Source organism: Entelurus aequoreus, linkage group LG10, assembly GCF_033978785.1.
Source record: "Entelurus aequoreus isolate RoL-2023_Sb linkage group LG10, RoL_Eaeq_v1.1, whole genome shotgun sequence".
Lineage (NCBI taxonomy): Eukaryota > Metazoa > Chordata > Actinopteri > Syngnathiformes > Syngnathidae > Entelurus > Entelurus aequoreus.
This window is the reverse complement of record NC_084740.1, coordinates 13761345-13784723: the sequence shown is the minus strand read 5'-3', so window position 1 is coordinate 13784723 and position 23379 is coordinate 13761345. Positions and strand designations below refer to the sequence as shown.

The 23379-nt window shown below is 36.9% G+C and overlaps 2 protein-coding genes across 3 annotated transcripts in view; one reads left to right on the top strand and one right to left on the bottom strand.

The window, feature by feature from the left end:
• The window catches only part of rsrc1 (arginine/serine-rich coiled-coil 1), a 267973-nt gene extending 261753 nt beyond the window's left edge, over positions 1-6220 (bottom strand). The window contains exons 1-2 of the mRNA XM_062060184.1: positions 6091-6220; positions 5550-5738 (exon numbers count right to left, since the gene is read on the bottom strand). Coding sequence (XP_061916168.1) covers positions 5550-5722 — 173 coding nt within the window. The 5' untranslated portion in view covers positions 5723-5738; positions 6091-6220. The remainder of the gene's footprint in view (positions 1-5549; positions 5739-6090) is intronic.
• A 2504-nt stretch (positions 6221-8724) lies between these two features.
• shox2 (shox homeobox 2) lies at positions 8725-21303 on the top strand. Of its 2 annotated transcripts, none has more exons than XM_062062040.1 (5): positions 8725-9740; positions 11714-11922; positions 13460-13517; positions 13580-13668; positions 20203-21303. In XM_062062040.1, exons 1-5 carry the CDS (start codon positions 9479-9481, stop codon positions 20458-20460), a joined length of 876 nt encoding a protein of 291 aa, XP_061918024.1. In that variant the 5' UTR covers positions 8725-9478; the 3' UTR covers positions 20461-21303. The 2 variants fall into 2 exon arrangements, with proteins under 2 accessions (XP_061918024.1, XP_061918023.1); XM_062062039.1 differs by having other exon boundaries at positions 20167-21301.
• The last annotated feature ends 2076 nt before the right edge of the window (positions 21304-23379 follow it).

The following is a 23379-nucleotide window of genomic DNA, read 5'->3' as shown; positions in this document are numbered from 1 at the left end:
AGTCGACAAAGAATAGTTTCACTAAACCCATAACCAAGAATAATCATGGACAATAGCCACATTCCACAGTTTGTAGGACCTAGAAACTGAGATTTGTGGCATGCAGTGATCACCTACATCTCCAGATATGGCACTTCTACAAGTTGTGGTGAGATTTCTGTTATTCATCGAAGATATATGTAGGCCTTTGACTACACATTGAGGAAAAATAGTCCCCAAAAAAGTGCAACGCTGTGTTTCAATTCATGCATTTCCATGCTTACTCTTAGCAATTTAGAGAGGCTAAGTGCGTTCCACTGAGAACAACAACATGCCCCAAATGGTGAGATAGTGTGCAGAGATCAACTCTAACCAGCCTCAACCATAACCAAGCATAACCATCCTGGCTACCACTTGGAAGAGGAGGGACTCAATCAAGTGGTTGCAATTCACAATTAAGAAGAAGAAGAAGAAGGGGAAATGGATGAATACTGTCAATACCATTTCCGGTAAGTGCGCAATTATTGTTATAGATTTTTGACAGCGCTACATTGTGAATTTTGCGCCCTCATGAAATAAGCATGTGGTATACATATTTAAGTGTGAGTTCAGAAGGACGTGGATTAAACAGCCCAAGTGTTAGCGTGCCCCAATATTGCAGAAAATACATTTTCTAGTGGGTAAGGAAGGCCCAAGTTGTATTATGTTCTCGTATTATGTTCACGTCGAAAATCCCCAGTATACAGTATATAGCAACTTTAATAGGCATGTGTCGATCGATTAGCCACCGATCAGTATTCGCTGATTTTCGTGAAAAGTATGCGATGGCCTTTGCAGATTAATGCCTGATAAGGCTGATCACCTTTGCCGATCTCCTCTGGCTGACACTATTTATTTTTAGTCCTTCGGCTGACAAGAGGCAAATTATCTGTCTCCATACACAGTGTGGAGTCGCTCCACTAAGCTCAGAATAATCACCTTAATTACAGCAAATGAACTGCTTTTCTTAGTATTTTATATATCATTATCACGTATTTCCATCACTGGAGGACGAAGCTAAACATGTTGCACCCGAGGGCACGAGCAGGCAGGCTAATAGCAAAACCAACTGCTAAGATACCTTTAAAAAAACACCAAGAAATAAGTGCTTAGTATACTTTAAGCTGTGTAGATGGAACCACGTTACAGCAGAAAGTAAGCAGCTTTTAACATGAAATTAATAAGTAGATTACTAAGAGTCAAGAGAGAGAATAATAAAACAACTGTTGGTATGTCAGCATTGTCGCAGTCAGTACATGAGATGTAAGAGGGTGTATTGACTTTTTTTCCTTCCACAATGTCAATTTAAAGTTGTGGAATTCATCAGCACTACTGTGAATCCTGTCTAATTCCAATCAATGCAAGTCATCAGGATAAGGGAATCAACCAAATAATATTCTTTTCTGGCTTCCTCCCACCTCCATGCAACATGCACCTGGGGATAAGTTGATTGGCAACACTAAATTGGCCCTAGTGTGTGAATGTGAGTATAAATGTTGTCTGTCCATCTGTGTTGGCCCTGTGATGAGGTGGCGACTTGTACAGGGTGTACACCGCCTTCCGCCCGAGTGCAGTTGGGATAGGCTCCAGCACCCCTCGCGACCCCGAAAGGGACAAGCGGTAGAAAATGGATGGATGGATATACATACCGGTATATACATACTGTACATACACACACACACACACAGATATATATATATATATATATATATATATATATATATATATATATATATATATATATATATATATATATATATATATATATATATATATATATATATATATATATATATATATATATATATATATATATATATATATACCGTTCAAAAGTTTGGGGTCACATTGAAATGTCCTTATTTTTGAAGGAAAAGCACTGTACTTTTCAATGAAGATAACTTTAAACTAGTCTTAACTTTAAAGAAATACACTCTATACATTGCTAATATGGTAAATGACTATTCTAGCTGCAAATGTCTGGTTTTTGGTGCAATATCTACATAGGTGTATAGAGGCCCATTTCCAGCAACTATCACTCCAGTGTTCTAATGGTACAATGTGTTTGCTGATTGGCTCAGAAGGCTAATTGATGATTAGAAAACCCTTGTGCAATCATGTTCACACATCTGAAAACAGTTTAGCTCGTTACAGAAGCTACAAAACTGACCTTCCTTTATATATATATATATATATATATATATATATATATATATATATATATATATATATATATATATATATATATATATATATATATATATATATAAATATATATATATTGGGCTGTGAATCTTTGGGTATCCCACGATTCAATATCGATTCTTGGGGGTCACGATTCGATTCAAAATTGATTTTTTTTCAATTTAACACGATTCTCGATTCAAAAACGATTTTTTTCCCGATTCAAAACGATTCTCTATTGAGAGGAGACACATGGGATTTCAGCAGGATCTACCCCAGTCTGCTGATATGCAAGCAGAGTAGTAGATTTTTGTAAAAAGCTTTTATAATTGTAAAGGACAATGTTTTATCAACTGATTGCAATAATGTAAATTTGTTTTAACTATTAAATGAACTTATTTTATCTTTGTGAAAATATTGGACACAGTGTGTTGTCAAGCTTATGAGATACGATGCAAGTGTAAGCCACTGTGACACTATTGTTCTTTTTTTTTTTTTTTTATAAATGTCTAATGATAATGTCAATGACGGATCACTGTTATGTTGAAATTGTAACTAATATTGATACTGTTGTTGATAATATTAATTTTTGTTTCACTACTTTTGGTTTGTTCTGTGTCGTGTTTGTGTCTCCTCTCAATTGCTCTGTTTATTGCAGTTCTGAGTGTTGCAGGGTCGGGTTTGGTTTTGGAATTGGATTGCATTGTTATGGTATTGCTGTGTATTGTTTTGTTGTATTGATTAATAAAAAATTAATTAATTAATTTAAAAAAATGTTTTTAAATAATAATAAATAAAAAAAACATACATTTTTTAAAAATGAGAATCGATTCTGAATCGCACAATGTGTGAATCGCGATTCGAATTCGAATCGATTTTTTCCCACACCCCTAATTTGATAGATATATATATATATATATATATATATATATATATATATATATATATATATATATATATATATATATATATACAAATAATATATATGTCCCGAGAGGGACAAGCGGTAGAAAATGTATATATATTTATATATATATATATATATATATATATATATATATATATATATATATATATATATATATATATATATATATATATATATATATATATATATATATATATATATATATATATATATATATATTATACACAAACCCTGTTTCCATGAGTTGGGAAATTGTGTTAGATGTAAATATAAATGGAATACAATGATTTGCAAATCATTTTCAAACCATATTCAATTGAATATGCTACAAAGACAACATATTTGATATTCAAACTGATAAACTTTTTTTTTTTTGCAAATAATCATTAACTTTAGAATTTGATGCCAGCAACACGTGACAAAGAAGTTGGCAAAGGTGGCAATAAATACTGATAAAGTTGAGGAATGCTCATCAAACACTTATTTGGAACATCCCACAGGTGAACAGGCAAATTGGGAACAAGTGGGTGCCATGATTGGGTATAAAAGTAGATTCCATGAAATGCTCAGTCATTCACAAACAAGGATGGGGTGAGGGTCACCACTTTTTCAACAAATGCGTGAGCAAATTGTTGAACAGTTTAAGAAAAACCTTTCTCAACCAGCTATTGCAAGGAATTTAGGGATTTCACCATCTACGGTCCGTAATATCATCAAAGGGTTCAGAGAATCTGGAGAAATCACTGCACGTAAGCAGCTAAGCCCGTGACCTTTGATCCCTCAGGCTGTACTGCATCAACAAGCGACATCAGTGTGTAAAGCAGGGGTGTCAAACGTACGGCCCGTGGGCCGGATCAGGCCCGCGGACAGGTTTTATCCGGCCCGCGGGATGAGTTTGCTAAGTATAAAAATGAACCAAAATTTTTGAATGAAAGAAACTGCTGTTCTAAATGTGTCCACTAGATGTCACAATAGCAATTATTTGCATCTTTGTAGATTATGCTACATATGTAAAAAAATAAAATAAACCACATGATGTTAGTGCACCAGTTAAGGAAAATGAGCAAACTTACATGAATGACATCCTGTAATTTGATTTTGATATAATTTTTTTATCGTAATAGATTGAAAATTAACACCAATGAGTTGACTGATGAACATTATCACATAATGTATTCAGAAAATATAAATAACGACAAATAAAGATAGAATACTATTAACCGCAACATGTAAGTGTAAAAAAAAACAAAAAAACATTATGATTTGTACATTTTCAGAATTTTCTTGTTCTATTCTTAAACAAAGAAAACAATCTGAATTTGTCTTTATTTTTAAGTTATCCTGCCGTGATTTTACCTGTCCGGCCCACCTGGGAGTAGATTTTTCTCCATGTGGCCCCCGATCTAAAATGAGTTTGACACCCCTGGTGTAAAGGATATCACCACATGGGCTCAGGAACACTTCAGAAACCCACTGTCAGTAACTACAGTTGGTCGCTACAACTGTAAGTGCAAGTTAAAACTCTCCTATGCAAGGCGAAAACCGTTTATCAACAACACCCAGAAACGCAGTTGGCTTCGCTGGGCCTGAGCTCATCTAAGATGGACTGATACAAAGTGGAAAAGTGTTCTGTGGTCTGACGAGTCCACATTTCAAATTGTTTTTGGAAACTGTGGACGTCGTGTCCTCCGGACCAAAGAGGAAAAGAACCATCCGGATTGTTATAGGCGCAAAGTGTAAAAGCCAGCATCTGTGATGGTATGGGGGTGTATTAGTGCCCAAGACATGGGTAACTTACACATCTGTGAAGGCGCCATTAATGCTGAAAGGTACATACAGGTTTTGGAGCAACATATGTAGCCATCCAAGCAACGTTACCATGGATTGGACGCCCCTGCTTATTTCAGCAAGACAATGCCAAGCCACGTGTTACATCAACGTGGCTTCATAGTAAAAGAGTGCGGGTACTAGACTGGCCTGCCTGTAGTCCAGACCTGTCTCCCATTGAAAATGTGTGGCGCATTATGAAGCCTAAAATACCACAACGGAGACCCCCGGACTGTTGAACAACTTAAGCTGTACATCAAGCAAGAATGGGAAAGAATTCCACCTGAGAAGCTTAAAAAATGTGTCTCCTCAGTTCCCAAACGTTTACTGAGTGTTGTTAAAAGGAAAGGCCATGTAACACAGTGGTGAACATGCCCTTTCCCAACTACTTTGACACGTGTTGTAGCCACAAAATTCTAAGTTAATTATTATTTGCAAAAAATAAATAAAGTTTATGAGTTTGAACATCAAATATCTTGTCTTTGTGGTGCATTCAGTTGAATATGGGTGAAAAAGGATTTGCAAATCATTGTATTCCGTTTATATTTACATCTAACACAATTTCCCAACTCAGACCACGCCGTGCACCCACCTCCTGTCCCTGGACCGTGAGCGGCTGCGGCGGTTCGACCGGTGGCTCCTGCTGCTGGTCACCCTACTTCCAGAGGAGGAGGAGGAGGAAGAAGAGGATGATGAACGGCGACGTTGTTTCCGTTTCTTCCGGCTCCTGCTTCCCTCCTCACTGCTGGATGAGCGGCGCCCCATGCTGCTCGACTGTCAGCTGACACACAAACACACACACACGGAGGTTCAGGCTTTCTTACTCTGTATCCGCACTTTCACGCCTATGCGCATTCAAACCGCTTGAATAACCAACTCATGGTTCATTTGAAAATGAAAAGTGTGTGTTTTCACTCCGCTTCTTCTTGTCATACTATTTGTTTGGACTAGCTAGCTAGCTGGCTAGCGAGCTAGCGGGGCTAACTCAAAACAGCGTCACACTCTAAATCGGTAACTTTACAGACGCCCATTCTGGAATAGCAATGCCTTATATGCAGCATTTTGGTCATGAAGGCTAATTTACGGAATAAACGAGTAAAAATGATGTATTTGTCACAAATCTCGCTTCTCACCGGCGTCGGAGAGCTGCAAAACACACATGCGATGCACTGCCAGGCAAAACTAGCCAAACTAGAGGGCATCGATAGAGCGCGAGTCTCTGAAATTAAGTGTGAAATAGTCGATCGATCGATTACATGGGTCTGGTAATGTTTTTGAGTGGCTTTTCATTAGTTATCACCGTTTAGATGTTGATTATATTGCATGTTGTGTTCATGAATACATTTCTTATCAATGCAGCTTAGAAAAAAGTGGAGTTTAACTTGACATTTGAGAAAATATTTGAGATCTGGTTTCATTTCCCTCACCCAACCACCCAACGCATTCCACCCCCCCGGATTGTAAATAATGTAAACAATTCAATGTAAATACTCTGATGATCAACTTGTGTGATGACTGTATTATGCTGATAGTATATATTTGTACCATGAATTGATTAACGTGGACCCCGACTTAAAGAAGTTGAAAAACGTATTCGGGTGTTACCATTTAGATAGATAGATAGATAGATAGATAGATAGATAGATAGATAGATAGATAGATAGATAGATAGATAGATAGATAGATAGATAGATAGATAGATAGATAGATAGATAGATAGATAGATAGATAGATAGATAGTAATTTATTGATTCCTTCAGGAGAGTTCCCTCAGGAAAATTAAAATTCCAGCAGCAGTGTACAGAGTTGAGATCGAATTTAAAAAGTAAATAATGGGGTATATATGTAAACAAAATAGAAATATATTACAATAAGAATAAAAAATAAAAAGCAACAATGAGAATAAAAATATAACAGTAAAATAAGAATATAACAAGAGAAACTAGACAGTTGTAACCATGTTGTGAAAAAGTATTGCACTGTTATTGTTTTGCATCCCCTGTCATCCGAGTACCCTCCCTCCTCCCCCAGAGAGGAGTTGTATAGTCTAATGGCGTGTGGGACAAAGGAGTTTTTTAGTCTATTAGTCCTGCTCTTGGGATGAAGCAGTCTAGCACTGAACAGGCTCCTCTGGCTACTGACAACGGTATGCAGAGGGTGACTGGCATCATCCAGGATGCTCACTAGTTTTTCCACAGTCCTCTTCTCTGTCAATTGTGGAATATACTGTGCAATCTACTAATAAAAGTTTCAATCAATCAATCAATCAAACCGAAAGGCTTAAGTACTGCACATAAGTCACATTGTAATATATAAGAACATAATATTCTACTGTATTATATATGATGTAGAATTCATTCATACCCATTTAGTTAACATTCATTAAAGTGTCATTGTGCTTCCTTACATTTAAGTATTCTGCTGTGCTGCTCTACAGTTGATTGAATTGTAATTTCTTATGCATGCATGCATGATGTACACCAAAGTACAGTATATCAAAAGTATGCACATTCGTTTGCAGCATTGAGCTAATTTGCTTGAGGTCATATTTCCCATACAGACATCGTTGACGCTAAACAGCATTAATTGCAGCACGGAAAATGAAGAGTGCAAACACATTAGGAGGCAGTAGGTGCAGATGAATCCATAATACAATTTGCCTGCAACAAATTAATTCGGGTTGCAGGGTAAACAGGATGCTCATCACCTCAATTAGGGATTCATGCTGCTTTCAGCATGCAGTAATTAATGCCTAAAGGTTCACGCTGGAAAAAAAAAAGTCGTTAATATTTAATCCGGGAGAATTATTATGATGCTATCGAAATAGAATATCAATAAACACGTTTAGCATTAAATTCATCCGGCTTTTTTTTATTTGTATTTATTTAAGTATTATAAAAGGTCAAAGAAAAAAATAAATTCCCTCTAATTCTGTTTTGATCGATATATTTTCTCTCTGTTTTTGTTTATTCTGCAAATAATAACAACACTTTCTGCAGCAATAATTAGAGCCCAATGGCAAAGTGGCGGCAAGAGGCACGTTAATTGAACGTTTAGCTGCTATTTAACATCATAATGACGGCCATAAAAGGCCCACTGAGAATTAATATTAAGCTGTATATGGTTTACTAATGGTGCTCATTTTAAGACTCGTCATTTGCCAATTAGAAGGCAACACTGGAATGAATAAACCAAACTGGGTTATTACTTAAATGCAAGAACATCTAGTGGTATAACCACTATTCTGATTTGACATTAAATTGAATTTGTTTGAAACATCACGTTTAGGCAATAACTAAAAAAAGAGTAAAGAGCATAACATAAAGATTGCTTGAATGCAAGGATGAAAACAATTTAAATACATGAAATACAAAATAAATAACCATGCAATGCGATTTATTTATAACATGCAATATTACATTTAAGTATGTGTCACCATGTCTTCACATGAGCAATAAAACGTTTTCCTATAATTAAAATCAACAGAAAATGTTGAGTATTATATGGTAAAAATAAAATGCAAATAATTTTCATTGTAAATCCACAGTAAATTCCTGGCTAATAATTGCATTACTTTTACAGTTACATTTACCATCATTTATATGTGAAATATAAGGCTACTGCCACAATAACCTGTTGAAAGGTTACAGTATTTCCCAGTGAAATAATACTGTTAAACGCTGTGACATTATAACAGTGCAAAGATTGTTCAGTTATAGTTAGGAGTCACTCCTCTCTCTTTTTTTTTTCTTTTTTTTTTTTTTTGGTATACCTGCCTGTGAATTTGGTGATGTGGAGTAAGGAAGGACTCCTCGTCCATGTGCTCCTCTCTCCTCTCGTCTCTTGTCATCATTTTCACAGAGTTGTAGGCCACGCCCCTGCCGAGAGAGAGAGAGGGAGAGAGAGAGAGAGGGTGGGGGGGGGGGGAGAGAGAGAGAAAGAGAGATTCATTGCATTCTCTGGGGTGTTTAAAAAGTAACTCAGGACAATAGCAGCCAATGAGCGCCTAATTAAATTAATTAGTCCTTGTTGTCAATCTTGGTTTAATGGCCAATAGCAGCAGTAGTGCAGCTTAATGTTTTTTGGTTGTTGTTTTTTTTTTTACTCCCTCACTTCCAGGGTGCATGAGGATGGGGGGGGGCGGGGGGCTCATCCTGGCATCCTGAGGGGAGGTAATTTGCACGGATCAAGGGGGCAAGGCGCCGCAAAGTATAAATAGTGTGACTTCAATAGAGGATCACCAGCAGGTTCCCAACTCCGCTGCACCAAAGGAGGAGAAATTGGCCGAGGAAAACGCATCTTTATGTACCATTTTTTTTTAAAGGTGGCGCCTTCCTAGAGAGTTGGCAGCATCACCTACATTTTCAAGGGGCCACATTGATGTCTTAAGCTGTCGTGGAGCAAAGGGAGCGTGTGTGTGTGCGTGTGTGTGTGTGTGTGTGTGTGTGTGTGTGTGTGTGTGTGTGTGTGTGAGTGGGTTTTTTTTCCCTTCTCTTTTGAGAGAGGAGAGGAAAAAGAGTGATGGAAGAGCTCACCGCCTTCGTGTCTAAGTCTTTCGATCATAAAGTCAAGGAGAAGAAGGAGGTGATCACCTACAGGGAAGTGCTGGAGACCGGCGCGGCGAGAGCAGGGAGCCGGGAGAGTTTAACCGCGGAGCCCGGCAGTCGGGAGGAGGCGGCGGCGGCGGTCATAGCCCGCAACGTTGCGCTCTCGCCGGGGAGGGAGACAGACATGCTCGGGCCGGAGAGAACCAGAGAGGCCGGTAGTCCCAAACTCATCGACGGTAAGGAGAGTCGATACGTGCATATATGGATCTGCTTTGAAGGAAGTCTATACTGCTAAATAAACCTGCTTAATCGGGCTAAATTGGCTGATTATCCGTTTTAAAGAGCAACATCAAATGCACACAAAAAGTGGAAGTTATTACTTCTTATTTTAGTTTTACAAATGCTTGCGGTCAAAAGTGAGAAATGGTATTTTCTTCACAATTTAAGTCAAAATGCACCATTTAGACTTTATTCAAAATGCATTCTAGAATGTTTGAAATTGCACATTACCATGAAACGCCTGAGAAAGTGTATTCTCTGCACAATTAAGTCAAAATGCACCATTTAGACTTTATTCAAAATGCATTCTAGAATGTTTGAAATTGCACATTAACACGAAACGCCTGAGAAAGTGTATTCTCTGCACAATTTAAGTCAAAATGCACCATTTAGACTTTATTCAAAATGCATTCTAGAATGTTTGAAATTGCACATTACGATGAAACGCCCAAGAAAGTGTATTCTCTGCACAATTTAAGTCACAATGCACCATTTAGACTTTATTCAAAATGCATTCTAGAATGTTTGAAATTGAACATTACGATCAAACGCCTGATAAAGTGTACTTTTTGCGCAATTTAAGTCAAAATGCACCATTCAGACTTTATTCAAAATGCATTCTAGAATGTTTGAAATTGCACATTACAATGAAACACCAAAGAAAGTGTATTCTCTGCACAATTTAAGTAAAAATGCACCATTTAGACTTTATTCAAAATGCATTTTAAATGTTTGAAATTGCACATTACGATCAAACGCCCGAGAAAGTGTATTCTCTGCACAATTTAAGTCAAAATGCACCTTAGACTTTTTTTAAAAAAATACTCCCACATTTCTTGTTTATACATTTGCATATTTCGTTAAAATGCCTGAACATGTGTCCTCTCTCGCCGTTCAAGTTTGCAAAACGCATTAATGTTGCAAGCAAAAACAATATGTCAACCATTTTAATGAGAAAGTGTATTTTCCCCGGCTTTAAGAGTGCCGTTTATTAATATTAGCATTTATTTTTTTGTAATCCTTCCACCTGGTTGACTCTTTAAAATTGCCTTCTATTGATCAAATGCATGAGAAATTGAATTAAGTGCACTTTATCGGGCAAAAAATAAATAAAAATGCTTGAAAATAGTTGCATTTAGTATTTTTGTTTTAGCAAAAAATGCATTCTGCAAACGTTTGACAGTCTGATCATGCATGTTAATGATAAAGCACATTATGGTGCATTTTCTGCACCATTCGAGAGGTTTGCTTGGTGCAAAAATATAATAAAGACAATCACGCTTTATAGCAATTTTGTTAGCGTTCCTTAAACACATTTAATTACAAAACTATTTTTTAACTATTAAATTGAATTCCTGTCACTTGCACATTTGCAGCAACAAGGTGTGTTTTTGGTGCACAGGTGGCGTGTAAAAGCTGCTCATCACACCTTTTATTCATGCGGCAGGTTTGTTTTAAGTGCATTCAAGTGCACTCATTTATTTTGATATTTAGACTTGGAAGCAAACTCAAATGTAGCTTATATATTTCTAGTTTGCATGACTTTAATTTACACGTTTTATTCATTAAAAAAAAGGAAAATATGTGCGCACGTTTGAAAGCTGCGCGTGCAGGCTTGTTAAAATGTGGCCGTGTGTTTTGTGCGTGGATCACAGTGGGCACAGCGCAGCGGGCTTGCATATTTATAAGCAGTTTAATAATTAAAGAGCTTTATGTAGCTCGACAAAACATCCGAGTTCTGATCGCTTTTTGAGGTTTGGGGAGGGCACTCGTCTGTGGATCACACATTACCACTGGTCCCTGTGCGTTTTGGGGCTTTCACTTTAGATCTGGTGCACCTGCAAATGATCACAGCATGGAAAATGATTATTTTGCATGGCGTTCCAATCGTGCATTGTCATGACGTGATGCATGCATTTGATCCCTGCAGGAAATACGGACGTGAAGGAGAGGAAAGAGGAGTCCAAGCCCATGGAGGATGAAGCCCAGACTAAAATCAAACAGAGACGAAGCCGGACTAACTTCACGCTGGAGCAGCTCAACGAGCTGGAGAGGCTCTTTGACGAGACCCACTATCCGGACGCCTTCATGCGGGAGGAGCTGAGCCAGAGGCTGGGACTGTCCGAGGCCCGGGTGCAGGTGAGGGAACATGCACGCCTCTTCCCAAACGAACATGCACGCAAAAATCTCATTGTGCACAATAAAATACTCTAAACAATAATAACAAGTCCACATTTAATTATAAAAGCATGCATAATAGTATCCAGCTTTACAGATTTTTTTTTTTTATAGAAAAAATAAATATTAACCACAATGGTTAAACTGAATGTACAATTGAATGTGTTTCAATAAATATATTTATTTTCACACAAAAAAAACCCTTTCATACATTTAACAAAAATAATATTTGTTCTCCCATTTCAAATATTGTGGCAACAATGTGATGTGCACTGCTGTAGAAATATAAATGAAAACGAATAGATTTGCACATTTAGATCTATTATGTGTTCCGATGAATGTGTGAGTGCATGCTTTTAATCCTCATTATCCACATTGATTGTAGCTATATCGGTGTGTGTGTGTGCGTGTGCGCGTCTGTGTGTGTGTGTGTGTGTACATGGCCGGGTGCATGTTACCATGAGGGCCCATGAGCAAAGACCATCTGGGCAAGAAACCCAGTAAGGCTTCCAAGGAGGATGAGGAGGGGTGGTGGTCTTCAGACATGTGAAATGAGAGCAGGGGGACAATGAACATAACTCATTTGCATCACCAATGACACTATATGGCATTAAATGATATGGCAATCATCATTTTTTTACTCCAGTATTGAGTTAAGGAAAAGGAAATCTTTTATTTCGTAGAGGTCTATCCCAGCCTGAGCTCCAGGATCCCCCCCAATAAGAGGCATTGTGCGGAAGGATTTGCATACATTAAATGTTTTATTTTCCAGCCAAAATCTACACCCTACACCTACACAATATTTTCCCCACTCTTTTCTTCCTTTAGAGACTGCATGTCGAGTTTATTTTCTACTGGACTCTAATCAATACCTGTGCTTTTATCATGGCCATGAATTCCAAAGTATACAGAAAATGGTCCATAAATGAAATAAGCTGACAGCAAAATCTATATAATTTCAATCAGGCCTGTACATGTGGGCTAATTTAAGTCAATTGTTACAAGTCGTCACTATATTTTTCTTATGCGGTACTGTCTTTTCGAGTGTTTCCATGGATTTTCTTCAAGAATAAGGAGTAATTAATTTTAGTGGCCATTTAATAAAAAGAAAAGCAGTGCAAGAAGAGAAGGGAGGTACAAAAACATCATAATAGAGCTGCTGCTATTCGATAGCAGAGTCCATTCAAGTCTTCAGGGACGCTCCTGTATAGAAAGATGAAACGGATGCTGACAAGGTTATTTATTATAGTCCAATCGTCCTGCACATCTCCACAAGGGTTGTTTCTATTTGCCTGAAATGGGATTCAATACCTTTTAGTGTCCATTTTATGGATTATTGGCAGCTTTGCTTGCTTAAGAGTAATAAATAAAATGTAGGCTTAGCAGTACCATTAATATTTCTCCATATACCTTTGGGATGTTTTTTTTTCTTCTTCTTCATGTCATTGCTGTGAAGCATCTGCCAATCAGTAATTTAATTGGAACTCATTCCCTGCAGGTTTGGTTCCAGAACAGAAGAGCCAAATGCAGGAAGCAGGAGAACCAGTTACATAAAGGTAAATATATATTTTAATGCTATTTGTTGATGCTTGGTCCCTCATTGTGCTGTTCTCTTCAGGAGTCTTGATAGGAGCGGCCAACCAGTTCGAAGCTTGTCGCGTGGCGCCATATGTCAACGTGGGGGCTTTGCGGATGCCATTCCAACAGGCAAGTTGCTTAAGTTTCCTTACAGGCCTAAAATATGCAGACTATGTTGTCCTGGCACATGTTGACTGGATGCAATGAAACATAAACAATGTGCCAACACAGCAAGGTGTTTGTATTAATGCATGATTCATGGCCTACAACTGTGGTTCTCAAACCTTTTTCACCAAGTACCACCTCAGGAAAAAACCTGGCTCTCCAAATACCATCATAATGACCAACAACAAAATACAGTAGCGTAGTAAGCCCAAGTATTCATCAAAAACAAGGGAGGTTTTATTTACCAAGTATATCTATTATTTTTGGTCACTGTAACATTACACAAAGTTTGAACAGTAACACTATACTTTAATCAAGTAATTCTTTGGCGTACCACTCGTAGTACACATACCACCGTTTGAGAATCTCTGGCCTACATTATAGGGATGTCCAAAGGCCAGTCAAGGGGTCATTTGTAAACCACAATGATTTTTTAAATTTTTTTTATTTGTGACCCACATGACATATAGTGAAAATAGAACTAAAAAACCAGGCTTGCAGCAAAGTAGTTCTACAAATTACAAGTGACCTGCAATGTCACCAATAACAGTGTTTCTTAACCAAGAAGCCGGGGCGCATGGTTGGGCTGCGAGCGTCTCCCGGAGGGCTGACAAAAAAATGGACTGCAGTGGTATTCAGTTGTAATACACTTTCCCACCACCTGTGGCAGTAATGACAATATTCAAACAAAAAAAGGATGTAGCTAAAGTCAGAGAGGTTTCTTAAGCGCAAGATTTATGATTAAAGTGGAAGAGATGTTTTTTCAATTGCACTTTAATTTTATTGAAAGTTTATTTAAGAAACATCCATCCATGTGTGTATATATATATATATATATATATATATATATATATATATATATATATATATATATATATATATATATATATATATATATATATATATATATATATATATATATATATATATATATATATATATATGTTATTTATTAATTAAGTCAAATGTTTAGATTTTAGCACTGCGTAATTGTATGTTTATGTCATTTTCATCAGTTTTTATCTGCCCCTTCTTTTGCAGTATATTTGATAAGCATTTATTTTTAGGTTACATTTTTTTTTAGGTTTATCCTGTTTAACTGTAAGTATGTTAGATACGCTTATTGACTGTGATTCAAATTAAGAACAAGATTTGTAATTCAGTGTTAATACCTGAGTAGGTCCCGCTGTAGTGGAAAAGTTGGGCCCTGAGGTCAAAAAGGTTAAGATCCCCCGACCTATAACACAAAGCTAACATGTTTTAAAAAAAATACATACTGAAAATATTGACCAGGATTACACAGCATCTAACACTATTTTTTCACAGTAAAACAATGCACTGTAATATTACAAAAAAATGACTGTAAAAATGATGATACCCTTATGTTTCACAGCAATTAACTGTTATTTCATAGTAAAATAATGTAATCATAGTTCTCGATTTACTGTAAATTTATGATTACTGTACATTTTTAACAGACTTGTCTCTTAAGTTGTTCCGTAGACTACGTTGCACACGCTTGTACATAGGTAAAAAAATTTACAATTGTGAAGTAGTTGTAATTTTATTGTATTCAACTGTACAATGCACCCACAATACATTTCTGTAAAAATTTATTTCACAGTAATTTACTGCTTGGCCCTGCGATGAGGTGGCGACTTGTCCAGGGTGTACCCCGCCTTCCGCCTGATTGTAGTTGAGATAGGCTCCAGCGCCCCCCGCAACCTTGAAGGGAATAAGCGGTAGAAAATGGATGGATGGATGGAGTAATTTACTGCAAATGTTACTGTGAAAGTACTTCAATTATTAGCCAGTAATTGGCTGTAAATTTACAATGATTATTTGAGTCTTTACCATATCTTGACCTATATTGGATTTGTTTATAGCAATGTTCAATTAACAAAAAGTTGATCAATGTGGGCCCACACAGGCATCTTTTGATATTTTTTGGATGTGGCCTATGGTGGGAAATATTGATTGGCCTACACCTTTAAAATATGGGGCCGTATTCTAACCTGCACCTTTACTTAATAGGAATATTTAAAAAAAGATACACATTTGAAATAACTCCAAGGATATTTATTTGTTGTGGTTCTGATGTATCCTGAAGGAATATTGATATCGAGACAGCCTGATAGAATTCTTAAATGTTGCAGAATCCCAAAAGTATAATTGGAGAATACTTGTTGATTTACTGACATTTATGTATTAAAAACTGTCGTTATATTTGTTAGCAGGGTAACTGGCATTTTTTGGATCCAGTCACTGTGCTTATAGATTCATAGCTATATTTAATGAGTTTGGATAAGGGGTTAAAAATAAAAGTATTGGAGGTGGGCACTTTTGATATAGTTATTAAACACGCAAAAAGCAACCAGTTTAGGGCTGCATTATTAATCGATTATTTTGATTTGATTTATATTATGCTGCTTCGATTAATTGTTTAATGAGTGCAACTTGTAAAGATTGATAAAATGCGGACTGCATAGAGTGCCCGGAACTTTAAATACGCGGATATAGTTTCCGCACGACCCCTGCAAAAGAGCGCACATGATAGCGGTGGTTTGTGGGTGCTGTGATCGGTGTGATATTTATTTTTGGAACTTTCACACATGTTAAAAGTGCAATTTCAATGTTGATGGTGTGCATTTGTTCGAAAAAATAATAAAGGTTATTACAAGCAGAATTCCCCCCCCCTAAAATATGCATAAAGTTTGTTTTTACCTGATTACTCGATTAATTGGACAAACTAATCGATAAATTACTCGACTACTAGAATAATCGGTACTGAAGTATGCAGGCAATGAAGATTAAGCCATGCTTAGACGGTAAATACAAAGTGAAGAAAAAAAAAACATCCTACATCTCAACTCTATGTACGGTTGCCTGAAACAATGTGTATAAAGTTATGTATAAGCTATATATATATATATATATATATATATATATATATATATATATATATATATATATATATATATATATATATACACATATATATACACATATATATACAGTATATCTGTATGAGCTAATTATAAATTGTACTCTTGAGTTTCTGCGCACAAAAGGGTGAAAATGTGTCAAACCATGCACATTTTCTGTGTTATTATTTCTCATTAGTCAGATTGACTTGAACTTTCTCAAACAGCCTAATGTGCTCTTTAAAAGACCAACTCTAACTATATGTCGTTTTGGACAAATCACCAGGAATGTTGGTAAACACCTTTTGGGGTGTAAAAAATAGAAGTATTTGATACATTTATTAAAACGTCCAAAATAGACGTTTAACATTAAGACAAAAACTGGCTATACATCCCAACTTTGTATAATAATATGTATAAGCTGACAAAACTACAACACACAAAAGGGTGACAGTTTGTCAAAACATGCATGCCTACTGTGTTATTATTTTTCATGTTAAAAAAGCTCCATTAGTCAAATTTGGTTTGAAATTTCTCACACAGCTCTTTAAAACACTGACTGGCATTTTGCCAAGTTACCCAGAAATGTGATACACACCTTTTGGGGACTGACGAGCACATGTGTGTACAGTGTGAGCAAGATTGGTTGGAAAACGTGGCTGTTGTCAAGCAAACTTTGCACGGGCATGGGCGGGACTTGGCAACTAATTGTCCATAAGTCATTGACTGTGTGTCTAATGATCATACCGCGTTGAGGATGTAGGCTGGCACAAGGGTTCTTAACCTTTTTTGATCTTGGGGCCCATATTTTCCTACTACAAAGGGGCATGGGCCCCACTCGAATAATAACACTGAATTAGGGTTGTACGGTATACCGGTATTAGTATAGTACCGTGATACTAATTAATCATATTCGGTACTATACTGCCTCTGAAAACGTACTGGTATCCTGTAAGGACTTGGTATCGGATTGATACCCAAATTTGTGGTATCATCCAAAACTAATGTAAAGTATCAAACAGAAGAATAAGTGATTATTACATTTTAACAGAAGTGTAGATAGAACATGTTAAAAGAGAAAGTAAGCAGATATTAACAGTAAATGAACAAGTAGATTAATCATTCATTTTCTACCACTTGTCCTTAATAATGTTGACAAAATAATAGAATGATAAATGACACAATATGTTACTGCATATGTCAGCAGACTAATTAGGAGCCTTTGTTTGTTTACTTACCAATAAAAAACGAGTTGTCTTGTATGTTCACTATTTTATTTAAGGACAAGCTTGCAATAAGAAACATATGCTTTATGTACCCTAAGATTTTTTGTTCAAATAAAGCCAATAATGCATTTTTTTGTGGTCCCCTTTATTTACAAAAGTACCAAAAAGTAATAAATAAATGATAAATGGGTTGTACTTGTATAGCGCTTTTCTACCTTCAAGGTACTCAAAGCGCTTTGACAGTATTTCCACATTCACCCATTCACACACACTGATGGCGGGAGCTGCCATGCAAGGCGCTAACCAGCACCCATAAGGAGCAAGGGTGAAGTGTCTTGCCCAAGAACACAACGGAAGTACAGAAATACATTTTGGTACCGAGACCTGTACCAAAATATCGGTATCGGGACAACACTACACTGAATTAGTAATCCTACTCTTGATTTTAATCATATTCAATAATCCTATCTAATCTACTTAAAGTTTACAATCTTTTAGAATGATATGAAACCATGTGATTGATCATTTATTTAACATACACTTTAGGATAGGGTCAGGCTGATCAGTAAAATAAGTACTAACCAAATGTACTGCATAAGAACGAACTACAACATACCAAAAAAATAACACAATTAACAAAGAATATGCTTCTTAATTTAACAAACTGCCAATAAAATTAAAGTGCAAATGAAAATACAGCTTTACCACTTTAGTCATAATTTTTTAGCTTCAGCTCCAGACTTTTTATGTTTATTTGATATTGTCATTACTGCCACAAGTGATGGAAATGTGTATTACTACTGAGTATGTAGTGGTATGTAGTATTTTTTTTCTTTATGAGCAATGTTAATTACAAAACTAAATATGGGATATAAATAATAATGGAAGTATAAGTGTTTGTTTATAGTATATTATTGGTACAAATGTTTAACCAACACATGTACAGAGATATTTCACATGTCTTTACTGTGTATGTATTGGAATTATTTATGTTGTGTACAAGGTGTATTTATAATAAGTTGTGTAAAGGAAATGTGCTTTTCCTAATAGAAATCACATTACATGTTAAAATAAAAAAAACTATTTTAATTGAATAAAAATATAAAAAAATAAAACAATGAAAAATAAAAACAGTGAAAAAGACAAATACTTTTTTTTATAATTGTTACATTATTTTATAGGTGTAATAATAATCAAATAATTAAATAAATATTACATTATTTAATAAGTGTTTCTGACACAATATACATGCTCTTCTTATTAAAAATAATAATGTTACATGTTTAAATTTTAAAAACAAAATTAATGTTAAAATAAATAAAATTAAAAATAGATAAATGAAATACAAAAATAAAATTAATGAACAAAAAAATATATATATATATATTTAAATAAATGAAGCTCATCTTGTATTTGACATTGTTTATAGAGTTAGGCGAAATAAGTGCTCAACTAAACCCTTTCGGTCTGTAAAATTTTAAATTTATGAATGTAAAACAGTTTGTTTATTTTGTTGACCACTGACCGAATAAATAATAAAGTAAATAAACTAGAAATATACCAAAGACTATAAAAATTGGACCCATTGCCTCCCTGGTTGGCACTCAGCACCAGGGGTTGGAATTGGGGGTTCAATCACCAAAAATGATTCCCGGGCGCGGCTGCCGCTGCTGCTCACTGCTCCCCTCACCTCCGATGGGGTGCAAGAAGTGGATGGGTCAAATGCCGAGAGTAATTTCACCACATCTAGTATGTGTGTGTGTGTGTGTGACTATCAGTGGTACTTTTAGATCGGTTGGTAGAGTGGCCGTGCCAGCAACTTGAGGGTTCCAGGTTCGATCCCCGCTTCCGCCATCCTAGTCACTGCCGTTGTGTCCTTGGGCACGACACTTTACCCACCTGCTCCCAGTGCCACCCATTAGATATTGGGTACCACTATGTAAAAGCGCTTTGAGTCACTAGAGAAAAGCGCTATATAAATATAATTCACTTCACTTTAACTTTTTAATACATGGACCAAACAAATATTTTTTTTAACGACCGTTAGGGTTACAAAACACTGAGCTGTAGCGTGTCTTTTGTCTTTACACTTTGCCACTGACCAATTAAAAATGAGTTGTGGGCTGCAATTGCCCCCCCCCCCCCCTTTGGAAACCCTTGGTTGTGAGAGATGCCCAATGAAGACCCCCCCACCCCCCTCCCCTGCACTATTGACATACAAACAAGTACAAGTGAATGTCCCATCAGCCACTGCCAACTTAACGCATGTTCTCCCCCTTCTCTCCCCCCTCCCCACGCGTGGGTCCCTACAGGATAGTCATTGCAACGTGCCGCCCTTCTCCTTTCAGGTGCAGGCGCAGCTGCAGCTGGACAGCGCGGTGGCGCATGCGCAGCACCACCTGCACTCGCACCTGGCGGCCCACGCCCCCTACATGATGTTCCCCGCCCCGCCCTTCGGCCTGCCGCTGGCCACGCTCGCCGCCGAGTCCGCGTCCGCCGCCTCCGTGGTGGCCGCCGCCGCCGCCGCCAAGAACACCAGCAAGAACTCCAGCATCGCCGACCTGAGACTGAAGGCCAAGAAACACGCGGCGGCGCTGGGCCTGTGACGTCAGAGGGAGGACGGGGACGCAAATGCGCGGGAAACGCCGGGACACTATTTATGTTTTGTTTTTTTATATAATGAAGGACGACGAGTATAACTATAAGATTCTAAGATATTTATGAGATTATGAAACGGAGGGGATTTTTTTTAATTTTTTTTTTTTTACGCCGAAAAACATGGACGGCGAAGAAGAGAAGCAGGAGGAGGAGGACGCAGCTGGCACGGTCGATACTTTGTCAAACAAGGCGAACCATTCTGCAGTTTGTTCGAATATTCTATGACTATTAAGACTTCGTTTGGAACATTTTACAGAGGCTGGCCTCGTTATATTCAACAACACCTCCCCTCCACACAAAGGACAAGAGAGGGACTTCCGGTTCAAATTTTTGCATGACTCAACTCTTTTTTTTTTGCCCCTAAAGGTGAAGCCAGAAATGTGACATCATAATATATGTGCTTTTTTTTTCTTTCTTTCCCCCCGCTAAGTGGTGTTTTATCTCCTTTTTAAAAGGAGCTCATTATGTGATATATATATGCCATATTTAATGACAGTATATAACACAAAATTCGGTAAAAACAAAAAACAAACGGTACGGACACGTGTAAAATATGTTTATACACATGCATATTTTTTTTTTGGTATTTGACTTTATTTTCGTGTATGAAAAGTCACATTCTTCCTGTATGTGTAAATATGTTTTTTAATAACAGTGCAAGTGTACGGAGCCCCTAAAGGGACATCTTTTTTTTTTTTTTTTTTTTTTTTAAAGAAAAAAAAAAATCATGACATTTTCCATCATGTGAAACGTGAACCTACCTAACCAAAATGTTTTCTTTTTTTTGTCCCTATAATAAATTAACTAAAGGTTCTTTAATGAATGAGTTGACATTTTTATTGCAGGATACTAAGCTTTTGTTGTGAATATTATTTATTGGTAAAGCCTTTTTTTTTTTTGCTTTCAATAATTCATGACTTTGGCGGAAGTCTTTTGATAACGTCACGAGTGACAGTTGTGTTTAGTGTGGAACATTGCTTGTTCCCGTGCCAAACTCATGCAATATTCATGCATTTTGCTTGTGGAACATTTGGAGAGGAGGACTGATCATTTTCAGCCGACAAGCTAACAAAACAGGGAGATAACAGATAAAGAGAGTGGATATTCACTGCAAGAGAGAGAACTATTTTAGCTGTTTTCAATCCTATTATTATGGCATCTGCTGCTGGAACCTCCTGTTAATATGACTTAATGCAGTGTTTCTTAACCCTTGTTGGAGGTCTGCCACAACATATCTGTTTCTTAGCTGTGGTCCGTATGGGCCAAAGGGGTACTCAGTAGTAATACACCTTTCCACCACTTGTGGCAGTAATGACAATCTCAAAATAACAGAAGAAGTCTGGAGCTAATGTCTCTACTTTGATGTGCACCTATGTTGTATTGACAGTTATTTAAGGAATATAACTATTATTAATTTAGTTTGTTTTAGCTCAGGGGTCCCCAAATTTTTTGACAAGGGGGTCGCATTGGGTTAAAAAAATTTGAGCGGGGGCTGGGCTGGGCTGTGTGTGCGTGTGTGTGTGTGTATATATATATATAGGTAGAAAATGGATAGATTGATGGATATATATTCCTTGCGCACTAATTGACTGAAATATCGCACACTTGCCGCACGCTCAAACGCGATGTCACATTATTGATGGGAAAATGCATTTTTAGACTATATGATTTGACTGAGCAGCTAGGAGACCCGAGAGTAACAAACGGTAGAAAATAGATTAGAAAGGATAGATTTTTAAAAATAATAATTAAAAAAAGTAAACATTTTGTTTTATTATTATTTTTTTTAAACCTGGGACTGGGCCATAGTTTGGGGACCCCTGTTTTAGCCCAACAGGTTTTTTTTTTAGGTAACTTTATTTTTCGTCAGTTAATCATTAGTCCCTTCTTATGCAGTATATTTGGTTAGTACTTGTTTTTCCTAATCAGCCTGACCTAAGCCTTAAGCTTATGTGTTAAATAAATAATAATCTTGTGGTTAACACATGGTTTGTATCATTTGACAAGGTTGTAAACCAGGGCTCCCCAAACTATGGCCCGCCAGCGTCCAAAATCCGGCCCGTGGGAGGTCTCAAGTTTTTTTATTTTATTTGTCTGACCGCTTCTATGTTAGCTACCTCTCTTTGTTTATAATGTCTATTTTCTGATGGATCTACTCTCTATTTTATGTTGCCCTTTATTTTGTTCTGCTGCAGCTGTTACATATACTGTAATACTGTACCCCAGGGGTGTCCAACTCAATTTAGTTTAGGGGCCGCATGTAGGGAAATCTGCGCACGCGTAGGCCGGACTATTATAATGATGGCATTGAAACTAAAAAACTTCAGATAGTTTTTTTTGTCTTACTTTGGCCAAAAATAGAACAAACACATTCTGAAAATATTACAATAAAAGTATAGAAAAAAATACCCGGCAGCAGTAAAGTTTAGATCAGTGGTTCTCAAACTACGGCCCGCGGGCCGAATATGACCCGCCAGTGTCCAAAATCCGGCCCACAAGAAGTCTCAACTTTAAAAAAAAAAAGTGACCTTTCTAATCTATTTTCTACCGTTTGTTACTCTCGGGGTCTCCTAGCCTCTCAGGCAAATCATATTGTCTAAAAATGCATTTTCCCATCAATAATGTGACATCGTGCTCGAGTGCGCGGAAAGTGCGCGATATTTCGGTCAATTATTTCAGTCAATTAGTGCGCGAGGAATATATATCCATCCATCCATCCATTTTCTACTGCTTTTCCCATATATATATATATATATAAAAAATAAATGAAAATAAGTCTAAAAACGTGACATAATCGCGCTCGCAGTGTCGGGCGAGCGTGCGGCAAATGTGCACTCTTTTAGTCAATTGGTTTGTGAGGAATATAT

Bases quoted from the DNA above. Each gene is read 5' to 3' on its own strand.
- shox2 (XM_062062039.1), top strand. From the start codon at position 9,479: ATGGAAGAGCTCACCGCCTTCGTGTCTAAGTCTTTCGATCATAAAGTC. The intron at 11,923-13,459 runs GTGAGGGAACAT...CATTCCCTGCAG, and splicing joins TGTCCGAGGCCCGGGTGCAG to GTTTGGTTCCAGAACAGAAG. The intron at 13,669-20,166 runs GCAAGTTGCTTA...GGGTCCCTACAG, and splicing joins TGCGGATGCCATTCCAACAG to GATAGTCATTGCAACGTGCC.